This window comes from Malassezia pachydermatis (assembly GCF_001278385.1).
Source record: "Malassezia pachydermatis strain CBS 1879 chromosome Unknown scaffold7, whole genome shotgun sequence".
In the NCBI taxonomy this organism is placed as follows: Eukaryota; Fungi; Basidiomycota; class Malasseziomycetes; order Malasseziales; family Malasseziaceae; genus Malassezia; species Malassezia pachydermatis.
Genome location: NW_017253144.1, coordinates 369,409 through 387,950, shown reverse-complemented (window position 1 = coordinate 387,950; position 18,542 = coordinate 369,409). Strand labels below are relative to the sequence as shown.

General features: G+C 53.8%; 7 protein-coding genes across 7 annotated transcripts; 4 read left to right on the top strand and 3 right to left on the bottom strand.

Annotated features, from left to right (window-relative positions):
- Window positions 1–81: 81 nt before the first annotated feature.
- On the top strand, window positions 82–5,238 carry Malapachy_1610 (leucine zipper transcription factors; the record flags this gene model as incomplete). The annotated part of the gene is made up of 2 exons (XM_018136113.1): window positions 82–226; window positions 257–5,238. 2 exons carry the CDS (start codon window positions 82–84, stop codon window positions 5,236–5,238), a joined length of 5,127 nt encoding a protein of 1,708 aa, XP_017990845.1.
- Window positions 5,239–5,627: 389 nt separating this feature from the next.
- Window positions 5,628–7,767, bottom strand: Malapachy_1581 (hypothetical protein; the record flags this gene model as incomplete). Its single annotated transcript, XM_018136085.1, has 3 exons — window positions 5,628–7,432; window positions 7,536–7,661; window positions 7,698–7,767. 3 exons carry the CDS (start codon window positions 7,765–7,767, stop codon window positions 5,628–5,630), a joined length of 2,001 nt encoding a protein of 666 aa, XP_017990751.1.
- A 143-nt stretch (window positions 7,768–7,910) lies between these two features.
- Malapachy_1601 (gyp5-gtpase-activating protein) lies at window positions 7,911–10,088 on the bottom strand (the record flags this gene model as incomplete). Its single annotated transcript, XM_018136104.1, has 4 exons — window positions 7,911–8,708; window positions 8,737–9,077; window positions 9,105–9,761; window positions 9,800–10,088. 4 exons carry the CDS (start codon window positions 10,086–10,088, stop codon window positions 7,911–7,913), a joined length of 2,085 nt encoding a protein of 694 aa, XP_017990832.1.
- Window positions 10,089–12,065: 1,977 nt separating this feature from the next.
- Window positions 12,066–12,686, top strand: Malapachy_1583 (40s ribosomal protein s8; the record flags this gene model as incomplete). The annotated part of the gene is made up of 1 exon (XM_018136087.1): window positions 12,066–12,686. One exon carries the CDS (start codon window positions 12,066–12,068, stop codon window positions 12,684–12,686), a length of 621 nt encoding a protein of 206 aa, XP_017990749.1.
- Window positions 12,687–13,035: 349 nt separating this feature from the next.
- Window positions 13,036–14,182, top strand: Malapachy_1618 (sure-like protein; the record flags this gene model as incomplete). The annotated part of the gene is made up of 4 exons (XM_018136121.1): window positions 13,036–13,086; window positions 13,118–13,196; window positions 13,226–13,235; window positions 13,348–14,182. The coding sequence occupies 4 exons, from the start codon at window positions 13,036–13,038 to the stop codon at window positions 14,180–14,182; spliced, it is 975 nt and encodes a 324-aa protein (XP_017990758.1).
- Window positions 14,183–14,219: 37 nt separating this feature from the next.
- Window positions 14,220–17,113, bottom strand: Malapachy_1574 (wd-repeat-containing protein; the record flags this gene model as incomplete). The annotated part of the gene is made up of 3 exons (XM_018136078.1): window positions 14,220–16,629; window positions 16,658–16,929; window positions 16,961–17,113. 3 exons carry the CDS (start codon window positions 17,111–17,113, stop codon window positions 14,220–14,222), a joined length of 2,835 nt encoding a protein of 944 aa, XP_017990771.1.
- Window positions 17,114–17,275: 162 nt separating this feature from the next.
- Malapachy_1585 (oxysterol binding protein) lies at window positions 17,276–18,494 on the top strand (the record flags this gene model as incomplete). Its single annotated transcript, XM_018136089.1, has 3 exons — window positions 17,276–17,335; window positions 17,364–17,461; window positions 17,492–18,494. 3 exons carry the CDS (start codon window positions 17,276–17,278, stop codon window positions 18,492–18,494), a joined length of 1,161 nt encoding a protein of 386 aa, XP_017990754.1.
- Window positions 18,495–18,542: the final 48 nt, after the last annotated feature.

Here is an 18,542-nt window from a genome sequence, read left to right as displayed (position 1 = left end):
GGCCGCTTACCTCATCAGCCTGGCAGGGCAGGCGCTCCGCGACCTGGATCGAGAGGACACCACCGTGCTGCGCCTTGGACGATGTCGTTCCATCCAGACGCGCTTGTCACGCGGCAGTCGGCGGTCAATGCAACGACGGATCCACAGAATGCGGACGACAGCGAATTGTGGCGAAGTGCCGCAGCGCGGTACGAACAGAAACGATGGGCGGAGCAGAGTGAAAAAGGTACGTCCCCATACGAGCCCTGACATGCAGCTCTGTACCAAGACGCCACATTTAAGCGCTACCAGGCCAATGTAGAAAAGGCATTGGCCAAGTTTGATAGCGTGGCCGAGTGGGCCGACTTCATTTCGTTCCTGGGCCGCCTATTGAAAGTGCTCCAAAGCGCGCCGAAGTACAATGTCATTCCGACGAAGCTCATCGTCGCGAAACGACTCTCGCAATGCTTGAACCCGGCGCTCCCTACCGGTGTGCATACCCGCGCCCTCGACGTATATACCCACATCTTCACCGTGCTAGGAGCGGATGGCCTACGTCGTGATCTCGCCGTATGGACGCCCGGTCTTCTCCCGTTCTTCCCCCATGCTGCCACATCCATTCGAGGCGTCGTATTGGGCCTGTATGAACGTTTCTACTTACCACTAGGTGTTGATTTGCGTCCACTCACACGCGCCTTGCTCCTGTCGCTCTTGCCGGGCCTCGAAGAAGAAGGCAGCGAGTTTTTCGATCGTGTGGTGACTCTGCTCGATCGCATCGCGACGTCTGTCCAGCCTGCGTTCTTCTTCCAGAACATGTGGAACGTTCTTATGGCGTCCCCCAGTGTACGTCTATGTGCTCTGAACTACTTGGCCCGACGGATGCCGACGATCGGCGCGGCTGGCGCCCCCACCTTGGCGAGCATGCATGTGTCGCTCTTAGCGCAGGCCATGGCACATACGCTTCAAGACGATGCGCTACTCGTACGTCGTCAAGCGCTCGACTTTTTGATTACACACATGGCCTGGTCGTCCGATGTCATGCGGGACCTAAGGTCTGCGGACAAGGAGGCATTGACATATGCAGCGCTATGCACGGTGCTGCGTCGTGATATCAGTCTGAATCGGCGCCTGTATACCTGGCTGGTGAGTGCAGAGAACGATGAACAGGCCCAAGAGACCTACTTTCAGACACACGCCTTGCCCAGTGCTCGTCGCGCCTTGCACGATGCCATGGCCCATACACGAGAGGCACAGCGGCCTTACAAAGTCCTTGTATCGCTCATGGACAAGAGCACGATTGCGCAGCCACTCTTGCAGGCGATGGTCCTGGATGTGTTTGACACGCTCGTGGCACATACAAATTTGCGGGCCGATGCGGAATTGTATCCCACAGCGCAGACGCTTTTTGAGGCCTTGGAGGCCCATGTGCTGTACCAACAGCTGTACCGCGGCATGCTTGCGCAGATGGAGAACGAGGCGTCTCGCGATGTGCTCTCCTTGTGTGAGCGTATTCTGGACGCCTTTCGTCCCCACGACGAGGAGGCTGTGCACACGCATCTCCCTGTTTTATGCCTGGCCCTCGTTGGTGAAGCGGATGCACGGTGGCAGGCACGGACCGTGTCGGCCACGGCCGTCGTCCATGCTTTGAAGGTGGTAGACGCTATGGTCCAACGACTCGATGCGTCCGCTGTGGTGGCCACCAAGAGCGAAGACCAGACGAGCGGCCATATATCCCTTCGCACACCCGCTGCGCAATGGTACGGCGACGAGGAAGTAGAGTCTGTGCCCACGCTTCGCTCGCCAGCCTATCTCCAGGCGTGGATGGAGGCGTTGCTGCGCATGGCCTTACCGGCCCCTGTGGATCGGGCCGAGGGTGATGCGGGTGTGACATCGGCGTGCTGGACGCTGCTGGACCGCATGCTTACGTTGCTGGATACGGCCGTTGCGACATTGGATACCACGACGCATCTCACGTTGGATGTGGCGGCATGGAATGAGGCTCTCTTTGCGTACATCCGCCGCGCATCCTCGTTTGCGTCGCCGCATGCTGCGCTACGCATGGCGATGCGATTGTCGAACAGCCAGTGCATTGATGGCGCTTTTGACTTTGCAACACAGGCGCACAGCGATATTGTGATGCAATGCCTCCTTGATGCATTGCAACCGGCATCCTTTCGCCACCATACGGAGGCCGTTGCCTTGTTCTGGGACGTGGATGCGCTCACGGGCGAAAATGAATACGCAACGCACTTTTTGTGCACACAGCTCACGCACTCTGCCTCGGCCTGTGCACGTGCGATGGATGCCCTGGGCACTCTATGGCGGCTCAGCACGGATGCGGCTCGGCGCTTGGAGGCGCCTGTCTTTCTCGTGCTGGATCGTTTGCGGTCGCACCATGTAATGGAGAAGCACCAAAGTGAACTGTGGCTGTGTGCCTATGTATCTTCGTACGATACGTTGCTTCAGTTGTTGCTCCACAACTTGGTCCGAGTCCCGGCTACGCGGACCATGTCGCATGTGAACATCTCAACACAGCACGGCGCCTCGGTCGAGGTGCCTGTGTACGAGTACACAGAGCCCTTTGATCAAGCGTTTATGAACTACTACTTGGCTACCTTGACCTCGCTTTTGACCATCGATGGTGTACGAGTACTGCACAGTGCCCAATCGACTGTCTTCACATGGGCTTCCGACGAAGCTTCATGCCAGATCGAAGAGGGCCCTATTTCGAATGTCTTGAAAGAGTACGTCCTCGTTCTCCTCCGCTCTATGCCATCTACACACGCCGCCGAGTCGGATGAGGCCACGTATGCACTCTGCCTAGAACTGCTTCGCTTGCTCCTTGCCATGGAGCCAGACCAGACATGGTGCTCGAGCGTGGAAACGGGCCTTCACGATGTGCTTCTCCTAGCCATGCACCGTGGCGATACACCTACCCAGGTCCTGGTCCTTCGTACCATACGCGAAGTCCTCCTTGTGCACTACCGCACATCGTACATGTCGGCGGAGGCAAGTGCGTCGTTTGCTTCGCTCCTGCAGGTGGGTCTGCTTCGTACGACCAACGATACGGCCCTCTTTGCGTGGATGGACTTGGCACATACACTTCTTCCCTTGACCGACAAGGCCGTACAGGCCTTTATGCTTCCGCTTTGCTCCACTGTTCGTGCGTTGCTTCTTACGGCCATGCAGTCGTACGATACCACCACCGCACGTGCATGGAGGCCCACACACGACGCAACCTTGCATCGTGTGCCCCGTACAGAGCTGGAGCTGAATCAACTTACCGCTGTATTGGAACACACCCTCGTGCAAGCCATGTCGTCGCACCACTCGAATGAAGTGGAACGGGTCCGACGTCCCGAGACATCCGGCGGGTTCCTGGGTAACATTTCCAGTGTGTTCCTCAGTGATAGCAGCACTGCCTCCCGCACATCATCGAGCCATGCTGGCACGTCGCGCAGTATCGCCGATGTGGTGCAGGCGCTGGCCTATGCGTGGATCGTCGCGAGAGCCGATCCTCGCCTGGAAGCGGTGGTAACACGCACGCGTGCTGCATTGGAGCGTCTTTACGGGCTGTACACCTCGGCTACGGTGGACGCGATCATGGAGTACTGGTCGCGTGCTTCCCGCGCAGCGTTGGATGCTACAGATGAAGAGCATGTGCTGGACGACACACTGGCGCTGCTGGCGTGTTTAGCGCCGAGTGCGCAGATTGTGTGTACGTCGCTATGTGATGCCATTGCCGGACGTGTCAGTTCCAATGACCGCGCGAAGAAACAGGGCCGTACGAGCTTCGTGAGTGAGGTGGTCCTGTTCCAGTTCCTGGACTTGTACACGGAACGTCTGGATGCACCGTTCATTCCGCAAGTGTGGCCCATTTTCAGTATACTGGCCAAGTCGATTAGCAGCACAACCAACAAGGCTTGGGTCTTTGGCATGTTGCGTCTCGTTACCCAGCTGGGTGTGAAACTCGCGACAACGCGTGCCTTTGAGGATGCACGCATGCGCCGTGATGTGCAGGACACATTTATGCGTTTGTCCGAGCTAACTATCTCGCTATATGCGCGCTCCCTGGACATTTCTGCGTCATCAGGGCGCGATAGCGATGCGGTCTCTGCCTTGAGTGAGAAGGATGATGCAGGGGACGGTGTAGCCGTACCACCAGCGCCAGCTGTCGTCGTTCAGTGCCTAGGTGCTCAAGTACTTCCTGCGTATGTCTCCCTGCGTATCGACAATGATAAACTGGTGGCGATCTCCACAAGTATGGTATACTATGTCGTGGCACCGGGTGTGCGTACGCGTGGCCGCACGCTGGATCCAGAGCCGCTGGTCTTGGATACACTGGTACGGTTGAGTCGTATGCCCACAACTATCAAGACATGGCGCACGCAAGTCTTGGACGCATTTATGGATGCGAAGTTCTTTACGCAAACATCGTCACTGGGACGCCAATGGGCTCCGATTGTGCATGCACTACTTCAAGCGGAACGCGAACGTTGGACCGATGTTCTGGGCCGTATCAATGCCACGCCCACATCCAACTTGTTCACGAGCCGCGAGGCTGATCTGTACGCGCGCGTGACCGCCATACGCCGCCTCTCGTACGTGGTATACACAGGGAAGACGAATGATTTCCTTGCACAGCTTCCTCAAATCCAAGAAAAGGTGGTCGAGATCGTGCGATCGCAACCAGCTGAGATCGTGCAAGCCGAAGTGTTCTTGTGTATGCGTGTGTTGTTGTGCCGATTTGCCTCGCAACACCTCACAGGCTTTTGGCCGATCATTTTGACAGAGATGTTGCGTATTCTCGGCGAGGCCAAGTCGTCATCTTCTCTGCCAGCGGACAAGTCCGATGCCCTGTATCTTATTGGCAGCGTCGCCAAGCTCGCCGACTATCTCATCACCCTCCAGACGGAAGACTTCCAGATTCACCAATGGCTCCTTATCACGGATACACCAGATGCTATGAACGACCAAAGTGACTGGTCCGCCGAGTCTTTATTGGACTGTATTGGCGCTCTGGCTGCCAAGGAGCACCCTCCCGCGACCGAGGCAGCGGACGATGTCGTGGTACGGGCCCAAGAAAGGAAACCAATGCTGGCTGCCTCACGCCTCGACAACGCAGCAGGGCTGACGCCTTTCTTTGCAAATGCGTCGCGCGCTTTCTACGAGTGTCAATTTGAAGGTGACGTGGATTGGGATACGATTAATACCTGCCTTCTACAGGACCTGTTTGAACCTATACGCACTCGGCTGTAGTTTTGTACCATTTCACAATATTTTGATTGCCTGCGCTTTTGTTCCTTGTTTTGGTCGATCTCACTGGGGCTAGCCACGGAAAATCAGGCAATTTCGTCCATTTGCCCTTCGGCCCGTTCGCACGGACCTTGCCGCTATGTGAGAAAAAAAAATGACCAGCACGGGGCTCGAACCCGCAACCTCCTGATATGCTCAGCTCGTACGAGCTTTCGTAGTCAGACACACTACCAATTGTGCTAACCGGCCGTTGCGATGCCGGTGTCGAATTAGCCTATATACCTAGGTGCATATCGCTACGGTTCGTCCAAACCCTTCGAGTCCACTCGTCGTGTATTGCGTTCAGTTGCTACGCTAGATAATTCTATGCACTCACTATGGAAAGCGCATCGTTAGTGGTTAAAGATGACAGCATTCTTAGTCTGCCACTGGCCCTTGTGTGCTTTGACTTTTTGCCTCTCTTGGAAGTAGTCTTCACCACTTGGGCCACCATACACCCATTCCACGGTGTCAGAACTTTGGTGGAACCATTGGGGCTGGTACGTTTCTCCAGCATCTTCCATCTGTTTACGGCGTGCGCGCTGTTCGTTCTCCAGCGTGTGCTTCAGCTCCTCTGCCGAGTCTGCATCACCGTCTTCCAAGGCACGCTGGTCAGGACGCAAGCGTGAATCGGTTGGCGGCAATACATTCTTTAGGTCGTCCGTAATCTCATTCAGCGAGAGGGCAAAGTAGGTAAAGCCATAGTACTTGGCCGGGTTAGGCGGCATCGGGTCCACCTCCCAAAGCACCTGAAGGTGGTCCTTCTGCATCACACGGGCTATTTGTTCATCCCACTTGCCCTTGAGGGTACCCACTTTGGAGTTGTTCGCATCGTAGAGTGTGCCTTCGATTTGGTTCCTGTTGGCAGCGCCGCCGAAGTATGAGCCTTCCTTGAACTGAATGACCAATCGTTCTTTCGTCTTCAGATTGGTAATGGCCATCTCACCGACATGCTCCAGGTACTTATTACCGGCAAGAAGGTTACGCATAAAGGAGCTGGGCTTGGTAATGCTGTACCGATCACCTGTCTCCAGCTCCACGACTTGGGCACCTTCCGCAATAAGCTCTAGCGACTTGCCCCAGAACTTGTTCTTCACAGTTCCAGCCGCAGACACGGACCAACCATCGCCTTTGGCGTACGATGCAATCACAGGCGGACGATGGACCACCTTTTCTGCGACAAAGTACATGTTGCGATCAGCGCGAATGCACTCGTACGTCTCACCAAGCAATGGGTTAAAGGGCTTGCGCGTCGTGCGCTGCGCCGTTGATGCGTAACTGCTCACAGCAAATGCACCCACCAACGAAAGACGTTCTGTGCTATCCGAGGCCTTCGCTGCACGCTCCAGCAGCTTGGGAGCATATTCATACTCCTCTGCTACCGCCTGCAGAAGCGAGAGAGGACAGTTGAAAGTCACAGGGAAGGAAATGGTCGACAGATCCTTACCGACATTCTTCTTCAGGATCGAGAACAGCGACATTTCTTCACCTGTCACAGGCGCTGGCAATTGCTTGCGGTACGTCACTTGTTCCGAGGCAGGCAGCGGCAACTCTGTGGGCGTAGGAAGGACCGGCTTTGAGTCTTCCTCCTCATCCACATACATGTTAGCATCGTCGTCTTCCTCATCGTCATAATCGCCATTACTCTGGATTTCATATTCGACGCCATCGTACATATCGTTGGCATCATAAAAGTCGTGCTCGCCATCATCGCCTCCAGGTTGCGGCGATGCACTACCAGATCCCATCGAGCCAGCAGCAACACCTAGGCCTGCACCAGCTGCCAAGCCTGCACCAGCACCAAAGCCAGCTGCGGCGCCGTGCGAGTGGCTATGCGTTGATCCCGTCTGAGAGGCTGCTGACATAGAAGCCGCATCACCTCCCCTAGATCGCCTCGCAAGCTGCTGGCGGATATCACCGTGGTGACCATGTAGAACCTGGAGGGATGAAATCACATCATCAATGTCTTCAGAATGTTGTGTCTTGTTCACAGTCCTGAGCTTCGCAATGCACGCCGCAAGGAGCTCATCGACTTGGCCCATCGTACCCGCCTGCGGCTGCTGCGCCGGCGAATGCGCTGCACCTCCATTCAAGAACTTGCGAAGATCTGTCCTCCATTCCATAAAATCGTTCTGGTTCAGCATCTTGAAATCTGCCCCTGTTAGTTTCGCGAGAATGAGAAGTACGTACGGAATACCGTGGAGCCGCTGTCGACGTGGATCGTGCCTAAGCAGGGTAAGAATATGCTGCTGCATACATACCATGTCGGATGTCAGAAGACACACTAGCGTGCGGCACGTCGATCACTCCGCGCGAATTGCTCTCAGGATTGGTCGAGTACGACAGTGTACCATCCTCGAAAATAATGAGCCAGCGCTTGGCGTAGCCTCATATATTAGCCATATGTGCTACCCTAAACGTACCTTGGAGCTTCTTCTTCTTCCTCTTAAGGACCCAGCCGGAGCGGAGGACCTTCGCGTTGCTCGCGTCCATGTCGGTGCACAAGGTCCGTGAACAACGTAAACCTTTGTTCGGGGTTCGGCGTGGGGTCCCGGCTTGGGCACAATTTCAATGACTAAACCTATGGCCGGCTACTTGGGAAGTTGGCGCGTTGAATCCGGTGGCCCTCCCCCCCTTTACTGTGGAGGAAGTGTAGGCGTGCGCGGCGATTCATTTTGGAGAACCGCCTCCGCATACATCATCTTGTAGCGTACAAGTTCTTCTGCCATCTCATCATGCGAGAGCTTCTCCATGACGACGCGCTTCACAAGGTCAACATGCTCAGCATTGAGATGACTTAGCTGTTCCTCTAACGACTGTACACGCATCTGGAGATTGCGGTTGACCAAGCGCAATGCCTCCATTTCCACTTGTCGCTCATTGGCCTGCTTGGCCTGGTCGTAAAACTCGTTCGCATAAGCATCCAAGGTGTACTGAGGAATCTTGATCTTAAATGCATCACGCACCAGCTCACCGATACGAACACTCTCGGGCTTTCCCTCCGTTTTCTCGTTCGTGTAGACATCAATCAAATAGTCTTTCAGGAACTCTAGACACCCTTCAAAGTCCAGTTCCAGAAGCTTAGCCTCATTCTTGCTCATTAGAGCCAAGGCAAATCGGAACATCGCCTCAATACCTTCGGCAAAAATCGAGTCCAAAATGCGGTACACCACCTCCAATGGGAATCGGTATGAAAACAATGTCATAAACCATTGGCTTGCATACATGCTGCTCTTAATACCACGTCGCAGTAAGTGCATATACAATGCTGGAAGCGTCTCCTCAACGATACGGTCGAATTGGTACAATCGAAGCTGCAACGATGGCATGTTTGCTAAGGTGAGCCCATTTGCACACGTACGAATATAATGTCCACGCAAGTCATAGTTCTGCATCAAGCGGACCAACGTGCTAAAAGCCTCTTCATCAGGCATCTATTATGTCAGTATACACAGCACGCACATTCAAAAGAAGAGGGCCCACAATAAATTGCATGCCTTGACAGTATCCACATTCAGGGTCGTACAACGAATAAGCTTTTACCACATTGTACAGATTCTCTTGGCCCACGCCCCGCACATCTTTGAAATACTCTTGGGATGGGAAAGTCCTGTTCAAGTCACGTCGGATCGCTGCCTCATGGGGGCATGGCAGCGACAAATATCGCGCATACTGTGCTTCCAGCTCCTCATCCTTGCTACTACTAAGTAGCTGCCACATCATACCACGCAGGGCGGATGGAATACCAGAATAAATGGCTTTGCTCAGCTCAATCGGACTGGTAGAGAGAATGCTGTTATAGTCTTTTGTTAGCTACATTTTCCACATACTTTTAATGAGACCCCCCCAGAACTCCCAGTCAATATTTTCAGCTTCGCTCTCGTCCATACCGGACCCTGTCTTCTCCTCTTTGTCATCCAAGACCAGGCCAAAATCTTTGCTTGCCCCGCCGACACCATCCGCCTCGGCCTCACTCTTGGCCTGGTTGCGCATCTGCAAACGCTCGAAGCTTTGTCGAAGTTTACCCATACCCATAGCACTGCGACGCATAGCCTTGGGATCCTGATTCAACTTGCGATTCTGTGAGACCATACTGGCCAAAATCAAATCGTACTCTGAATCATTAATACGGTCAGCCTTCTCCGATGCAGCTCGCTGTTTTGCCGTATACGTGGATAGGGGAGGGAGCGGCGGCGGCTTCGACGCGGCAGACTCAGAAACCTTGGCAGCATTTTTGCCTGGTTCTGCAAACGGATTTTCAATTATCTTGCTAGGCTCTAACATGGAGGCCGCACCCACAGAGGGCGAAATGGGATCCGGCTTGTGCGCAGCTGACACCACAGCTTTAGCGGCCTCCAAATCGATCGGAACCTCCGCAACGTCTTCTGACATGGACCTCGATGCACGGATAGAGGCAGAAGACAGCTCTTCCGGCGGGAGTCGCTGCTCAGCCGTTGTTGTACCTGTGCTCGACGCATCGGACTCCTCTGGAACATGTCAATCATCTCCATTGAATTGAACGTACCCTCTCCACTATCCTCCTCGTCCTCGTCATCATCATCTGTTTCCTCCTCGTCATCATCATCCGTTTCATCCTCGTCTGTTTCCTCGTCCGAATCATCGTCGCTATCTTCTGTATCGTCCGTTTCTTCGGAACTAGCAGTCGTATCGCTTTCTGTAGGAGCTGTACTCTTGCTCTCAGAGTCCGTATCAATATCAGTACCTGTGGTACTTGATTTGTCCTCTTCTTCTGTGACTACTAATTTGTTCCGTGCAGCCGCACGCGCAGCGGCACCAGCCTTTCCACGTACCATTACCTTCGTGGCCGTGTAGAAGCGTGCTGTAGTACCTCACGACAATGCACGTCTTTCTAAGCTTCCTGCATGCATGTGCTCTGTGGGGAAGTACATTCACACGTGGACCCACGTGCAGCTCTAGGTATACACACAGCCTTCCACGTCACCTTGCGTGTCGGAACGCCACCACACTGTTGTGCGGCCTATATATTGCCCTCGCACTTGGTCACTACGCCCTAAAGGACGTGGACTTATATCCGGTGGGGGATTAGCTTATTTATGTCTACTGCCCAAAAAGCTGTGATTGAACCCACGCTCCTCGCGCACACCGAGTCGGGGAGCGACTGCTCCTCTAGTATAGGTTCTCCCACGAATGGCTTGAAACGGCCAGCAGAGGGAGAGCCTTCTTGTTTTCACGCATCCAAGGGAAGAAGGTCCTCTGAAGAGGAGAAACTTGCTCGGCGCCTAGCTCGTCAGCAACGTAACCGCAAATCTGCGCAAGTCTCGCGTGAAAAGAAGAAGGCATATGTGGACCAACTTGAACAAGAGGTGGTAGCCCTTCGTCAGGAGAAACAGTTGTATCAGCTTCGAGATGCGGCAGCATCTAAGAAGCGCGTTGAATTGGAGGAGAAGGTGGATGATCTGAGTTCAAAGGTTCGTCATTTGGAGTCCTTGTTGGGCGACTTAGTGAAACGATCGAGTGGTACTATTTTGGAGACGACGAGTGCAAACATGCATAGCGTTCGCACGGAAGGAGAGACGTCAAGTTTCAAGCAAGATGTTGTGACAGAGCCCATGTTCAAGTCTAGTAGTGCAAGCGCAGCGCCGGCTGCTCTGTCGACCCTATGTGGCGCTTCGAGCTCTGCTTTGGCTCTTCCGACTCTGAGCACTCACCTCCCAGCAGCGGAGGTGACAAATTCTTCTACGGAGGAGTTGGCCCAGCAGTGGGTGCTCTCTCAACAGTCGGCACTGAAGCCAGCAAAGTTCGGCCCATCACAGGCGAGTCGACAACGCCAGCAGCCCATGGCAGCAGCCTTGCTTCTCACGTCTTTGAACGCGGCACTTCACACATCTCCAACGAAGCTGACTCCTCTTTCTTGTGGCCAGACGCAAGCATGCTTGCCCCTGCTGTCCCAGAAAGCAGCGACTCCTTCTATTCGTCCGTCGTCAACTGGCTTGCCAATGCAACCAATGCTGAAACTCCGTTTCAAGATTCCTCATGCACGAGTTCAGAAGGTTCTGGAGAAATATTCTCAGCGCCCAGTGACTGTGTAACTACGCCTCACGACCTGGACCTGCTCACATCTTCCTTCACGCCTTGTGTTGACAGCCATCCCAGTGTCGCTTCAAGCGCGCAGGAATCAAACTCTCCCTCTTTAATTACGACTCCCCTGCCTTCTGTGCAAATGGCAGATCCACTTGTACCATCCATGTTGGATTCTTCTACTATACAGACTGACGAACCACTATTCCCACCATCGTATGACTATTTGGATGTGGATCTGCCATCGAATCTCTTCCCTCAGTTGTATACTGAGTCGTTGGATCCTGTACATATGCCGATGTATTCTTCGTCTTCTTCACGTGTGCCTTGTTTATGAGTTGTGTATGGTTTATAGGCGTTATTACAATGCAATGTTGACTCCCATTTCGATAAAGCCTTTCTGCCTTTCGTCGTGCTAGCCCGATGTCCTTGCCCGATCCGTCAAGTCGATGACGTACACTGCAGCAGGTGGCACATGCCCCATCATGATCTACCACGTGACTAACTACAAATTATTCACGTGACACTTCATGGGCAGTCCTGGGCATGGAAGGCACTGTCTTCCGTCGAAGCTAACGCCCTACCCACGAACACTCGTCCTCAAGGTGTGTGTTACGCTTGGCAGATTGGTCGTTGTTTGTTGTGCGACACCCTCTTGACGCTCACTACACGACCATAGCTGTCTATTGCACTTTCTGTGAACGGAATACTAACATCACTACAGGCTCAATATGGGTATTACTCGGGACTCGCGTCACAAGCGGTCGGCGACCGGTGCTCGCCACGCCTTCTACCGCAAGAAGAGGCAGTTTGAGCTCGGTCGTCAGCCGGCTAACACTCGTCTTGGCCCGAAGCGCATCCACGATGTGCGCGTTCGTGGCGGTAACATCAAGCAGCGTGCCCTGCGTCTTGACAGCGGCAACTTTGCTTGGGGCTCGGAGCACATCACTGCCAAGTCGCGTATTCTTGGTGTCGTTTACAACGCCTCGAACAACGAGCTTGTCCGTACCAACACTCTTGTGAAGGGCGCCGTTATCCAGATTGACGCTACTCCTTTCCGCATGGCTTACGAGAAGCACTACGGTCAGCCCGTGACCAAGCGCCGCATGCCGGGCAACCAGACCACTGAGGAGGTCAAGAAGAGCAACCACGTTGAGCGCAAGCTGGCTGAGCGCCGCAAGGACGCCAAGGTCGACCCGCTCGTCGAGCAGCAGTTCTCTGCTGGTCGTCTCTACGCCGTTATTTCGAGCCGCCCCGGTCAGTCGGGCCGCGCCGATGGCTACATCCTCGAGGGCTCGGAGCTTGAGTTCTACGTTCGTCGGCTCCGCTCGGCCAAGTCGAAGCACGCCTAATGTGTTTTTTGACTTGGGATATCCAAAAGTGGTCCTTTGGGCGCGTAGGATGAGGGGTGATTGCGGTGCATTCATTCTACGTACTCCCCTTTTCTGTCTAGTTTGACGTCCATACTCGTATCAATGTGACCTGTCTCTGATTCAATAGATGTGCAAAGCGTGCCTTTTTTAAGATAGTACAAAGCGGCTTTAGGCTTGATGGCGCTGCTTGCCTTTTTTTCTTGGTACAGAAAATGCCGTGAGCATCGATCATCGGCGCAGTATCGGGCCTACGTCCACGTGAAAGGCTCGTGCGCGTATACCACAGTGCGTTGGTTCTGCCCGCACGCTCGTCGATCATAACGACACTATGCGATCTCCTCGAGTTTTGCTGGTCAATGATGACGGCCCTCCTTCTGATGTATGTATAATAGCTCTTGAATTTATGCCAGTCATCTCCATACATCCTTGAGGTGTATCAACAGCTGATCTCACTAGGCTGGGATGTACGCGTTGTCATCCCCAGTTCACGTATGTATACATGAGTAGCTCACCCTCAGAGAAATCATGGTATGTTGTATGAGACGCTGATCTCGTGCAGGAGTGGCACAAATTATTCTGTGTCCAATACACATGTGCGCTACTGGTAGTAAGTATTCTCGTATTGCCTGACGCAACTCAGCTATTATCCTCTACGGGACAATTATCTTGGCGCTCATCCTGACACGCGCCATTGCTGGAGTCACGAGCGCCGTCCTATTCAAAAAGAGCGTGGAGAAATTGGTGAATGGGTGCTGGTCGATGGTGTGCCTTCGACCTGTACCAATGTCGGCTTGTATACCGGTGATGCGCTGTTTGGACCGGATGGGGCAGGCCCCATCGACCTCGTTATATCAGGTCCCAATTATGGCCGAAATACAGGCACTGCATTTTCTGTGAGTTCAGGTACGCTCGGAGCTGCTCTCTCCGGCTCTCTATGTGATGTTCGGTCTATTGCTGTGAGCTTCTGCCACTTTAAGACAAATCCACCAACGTTGGATGGCCGTCGAGAAGGTCCTGGCCTTACGCCTGAGGTATTCAAGGAGCTTTCCATCCTCGCCTGCACGTACACCTTGCGTCTCTGCAAGCAGTTGTGGGAAACATGGGATCAGGATGAACATGTTCAGTCGTACTCGATCAATATTCCTATTGCCGAGACGTTGCGACGTCCTGTGGTACATTGGACGCGCATTTGGCACAGTCGGCATGGCCAATACTATCCTCTTCCTTCCTCTGGCGCAGAGGATTGGGGTGTCATGCCATCTGGCATTGAGCCCAAGGACTTGCCTGATGAAGATCCTGCGTGTGCCTACTTGGCCTTTCATCCGAATCTGGTGCGCGCTATGGAGCCGGCCGTTATTGAGCCAGGCACAGATGTTTGGGCCATTACGCAAGGTGCCATTTCCATCTCGCGCCTCGTCGCTTGCTTTGAGCAAGTGGACGCAGGTTCACGGCCTGTTCCATCCTGTGTTGTATAGTGCATATATGTTGTAGACGATATACATAATACGTTATCTACCGGACTACCAGCTTACGCTTCCGTCGTGCCTTTTCTTCGATCTTTTCACGAACTGCAGCTTCATCCAGTTCGTCCAAGTTCGTGTCCGGCTTTTCAAACAGTTCTGTCGTGCGGCGCAACACTTCTTGACTTTGTAAGTATCGCAATGCAGCCATATTGAACCCAATCATCGTTTTCTGTTTCGAAAGCACATCTTTCACATGTGTACGCAGACGAACCATCGTTGTGCGCATCACGCGGTTCGCTACAATCTGGGCATGATGTGTGCGTAGCAAGAAGAACAGGATCCGCGCAGCCAGCGACACGTTCCATTCCTTAGTAATCCATACATCGATATAAGCGAAGAGCGAGACGACACGGTCGAATGGCAACACTAGCAGTGCGTCTTCTAGATGTGTAGGCAGGATCTTTTCCACAACACGCAGCACATATTTGTGCGTATCTGGCTCATCCATCCCAGAGAACGCCGCTTGAATGAGCGGATGCACAGGCACAGACGATGCATCTTGGCCCTGCTTCACGGCTTGAGCACGCTGGGCCAGGTCCGCATCCGCGGTCTCCAGTGCTTCGATCACACGCTCGCCTGCCATGAGGGACTCGGTGGTGCTCTTTGTGACCGCCTCAGCCTCTGCCCCCGATTGTTCTGTAGCTGCATCGTTCTGCGCCGTTGCAGCACTCTCGTACATTTGCTCGAGCTCCTTTTCACGCTCTTCCTCAAGGAACAGAGGTTCATCTGTCTTCTCCCACACGCGGATACTGCGATCCGCACCTGCTGTCACCACCAGACGGCCAAGATGACCCGTGGACAGCGCCCAGACTTCACCATGATGACCTTCCATAGTCTGCACGCCGACAAATCGATCGCCGTCCCAGTACTTGACTTTCCCATCCTTGCCCACCGTCCAGAAACGATGCGAAGCGCCTTCGCGGCCACCCTGCAAACCCCCGCCTTGCTGCCCATGTTCGAACGCTACCTGCATAATCGAGTCATCATGTGCAAAGAGACTTCGGTGGCAATCACCAAAGTCAAGACCCCATATCTTGACATTCTTATCCGCACTGCACGTTACACACAGTTTTGAGTCGCCTGAAATATCGAGGGATAGCACAGGTAACTTGTGTCCGTACAAGGACAAGAAAAACTTGAGAGAGTCAGCGTAAAACACTTTCACTGTGTTGTCCAGCAGTGAGACAGCCAAAAGCTTCCCATCGGGCGAGAATCGTGTGCACAGTACATCGTCTGTCAGCTTGAGTGTGCGTACATGCACCATTGAAAGCTGAGAGCCCTGCTCTGTTTGTGCCATCTCAAACTCCCAGAACTTGACTTCCTTGTCGGCACTGCCTGTCACGGCACTTAGGCCACTAGGATGGATGGCGATACTCCAAAGTGGGCCTTGATGTGCCTCTAAGGTTTCAATAGCCATACCGGCTGGAACATCAAACGTATGCAGTGTGCCATCCTTGCAACCTACTAGCACATACCTGTCACCAGGCAGCCATGTTACACACAGTGCAAACGACGAAACAGGCAATGTGCGAATGCAACGACCTGTGCGAATGTTCCAAATTTTCAGCTGGCCGCTACCACACACCGATGCCAGGAGCGAATCATCACTTGACAGGGCCACACCACGTACATCACTGCGATGTCCAGGGAGTTCCAGCACATTTGAAACCGTGGCTTCAATGGCACCCTTCTTTTCCTCTTTGCTGCGCGGTGGTGGCGGAATCGTATGCGTTTCAGCAGAGTTGGTCGTCAGTGCACAAAGAACAGGCACAGGGGCATCATGAGAAGGAGCAGCACCACTTGGGAACGAGAAGCTGCGGATACGACCAATGGTGGGGCGGATGACAACGTACGCCTCCAAACGTGTAAGCCAAGTGATGGCTGGCGCCTCTGTCGGCACCTCATCACCCTTCTCACGTGCACGTTTCAAGCGACGCTGTTGCTTTTTGGTGGCTTCTGCCTCAGTACGAATGCGATACACATGAATGGACCGATCACCACTCATAGCAGCCATGTAATAACCGTAGAAGGCCAGTTGTGAGACGCGATGACTTGTCGGCAAATCAATTGTGCCTTGCGATTCGAAAAATTGGGTCGTGGTGCCTTCTTTGCTTTCCAAACCACGCTCCAGCGCCTTTTGATCTGCCTCCCAAAGACGGACATGGCCGTTCGACCCACCTGTAACAACCAAGGGTGACTGATCAGGCACCGCATGGACACTGAGACTCCACAGTTGTTCATCGCCTGATACGATCGTCTCAATACAATGTTGCAGCCGTAAGTCCCATAGTTTCAGCAAGCCATCTTTGGCAGCTGACACAAGGTAGTCTGTGCTCGATGCGTCCGTTTTGTAAGGCAAGAAGGCCACGCCTGTGATGGCATCATGGTGGCTTTTGAGGCTGCCGGTAAGCGTACTCGAATACATACCGGAACAGACCAGACTCTGAGACGGTATCCCAGACAATCACACTGGTATCTTGGCTGCCACTGGCTAGTAGCATGCCGTTGGGATCAAACGCAAGAGTGGTCACCGCGCGTTGGTGTCCGTGAAAGGTGAGAAGAACGGTGGCTGTATCCGCGTCCCACAATCGAATAGATCCGTCCGCATATCCTACAGCAAACCTGTTTGTATACGGTTCAGGTGACCGTGCAATGGCTGAGACTTCGACACGGTAGCCAATTTCGTGCCACATCGCTCGCTGTAGGCGTTAGTTGGAAGACATTACGTACCTGCTCGCCTCGTTTCATGTCCCATACAAGCACATCTTCCAGTGCAGGTAAGAAGGCAATCTTCCCATTTGCATCCAGTATAGCATTTGCCGCATTGGAGCTCACAAGGCCAAAGGCCGCTGTAGGCTCATGGCGATCATACGACCGCACCATGATGCAGGGAGCGTCGTTGGTGGTCACGGTGCGCAACAAAAAAAATCTCGTCTTACGTGGGCATGACTAACAAAAACGCTCCCCGCCTCCGCTCGCACGTTCGTGCGGCGTGCAGAACCCAACTTGGCGGCATAGAGCTAAGCTTACCCATACTTTAACACCATGAGTGCTGAGCAACCTGGTCCTGGGCTTTCAAGTGAGAATCAAGGTGGATGGATGCATGTATGTACAAGAATGATCTGACCAGTAGTTCCTCAAGTCCATCGCCAGCTTTTCGGGCGATCTTAGCAAAATGACAGCGCCGTCGTTCATTTTGTCGCCCGTGTCGCTGACCGAGTACCCGAGCTAGTATGTATTGCTGCGCTGCTCACCTTCTAGCTGGGGAGAGCACCCCGATACCTTTAACGAGGTCCAGGAGGGAAAGACGCCGGAGGAGCGTATGGTAGCTGTGCTTCGTTGGTTCATTGCCACACTCAAGGGTCAGTACACCTCGCGCAACACCAGCATGGGTCACGAGAAGAAGCCGCTTAACCCCGTGCTTAGTGAAGTGTTTTACGGTAAATGGCCTGACCACAGTGGTCGTGGTGAATTGACGCTTGTGTCGGAGCAAGTGTCGCACCACCCCCCGATCACTGCGTACTACTTGGAGAACAAGAAGGCCGGCGTAAGTGTGCAGGGCCACAGCGGTCAGAAGACCTCATTCAATGGCCGTACAATCTCTGTGCTGCAGGTGGGCCACGCCTTCATGCGTCTGAAGCGTCCAGAGGGTGAGGATGAGGTGTACCTGATTACTCTTCCTACGCTTCACATCGATGGTTTGTGGTACGGATCGCCCTACATTGAGCTGGCCGACACGACGTACATTCACTCATCGACGGGCTATCTCGCCACTATCAACTACAGTGGCCGTGGCTACTTCTCGGGCAAGGCCCACTCCTTCCATGCGACGGTGACGCAGTCTGGTTCATCGACCTCGTTGTTGGAGGTCGCCGGCGATTGGTCGGGAAGCAGCACTGTGAAGAAGGGCACTCTTCTTCCTGTAAGCTCTACGTTCTGGGATGCGAACGTGAGCCCTCGCGAGGAGATTCAGGTCAAGCCAATTTCAGAGATGGGCGAGTACGAGAGCCGCCGCTTGTGGCAGGTTGTTTCCCAGGGTATCCGGACAGGCAACTATGACGTGGCGTCGAAGGACAAGTCGCGTATTGAGAACGAGCAGCGTGCGCTACGCAAGAAGCGCGAGGAGGAAGGCACGAAGCACGAGTTGAAGCACTTTGAGCTCATTGAGAATGATCCGGATTACGCCAAGCTCGCTGTGGCATGCAAGAACCAACCGAACACGCAGTCCACGTACCGCTTCACTACCGGTCCTACGAATGCGTAATCCATGTGTTTGTGTCATGCATAGTGCATAATGTAGATGTGCTCGGCG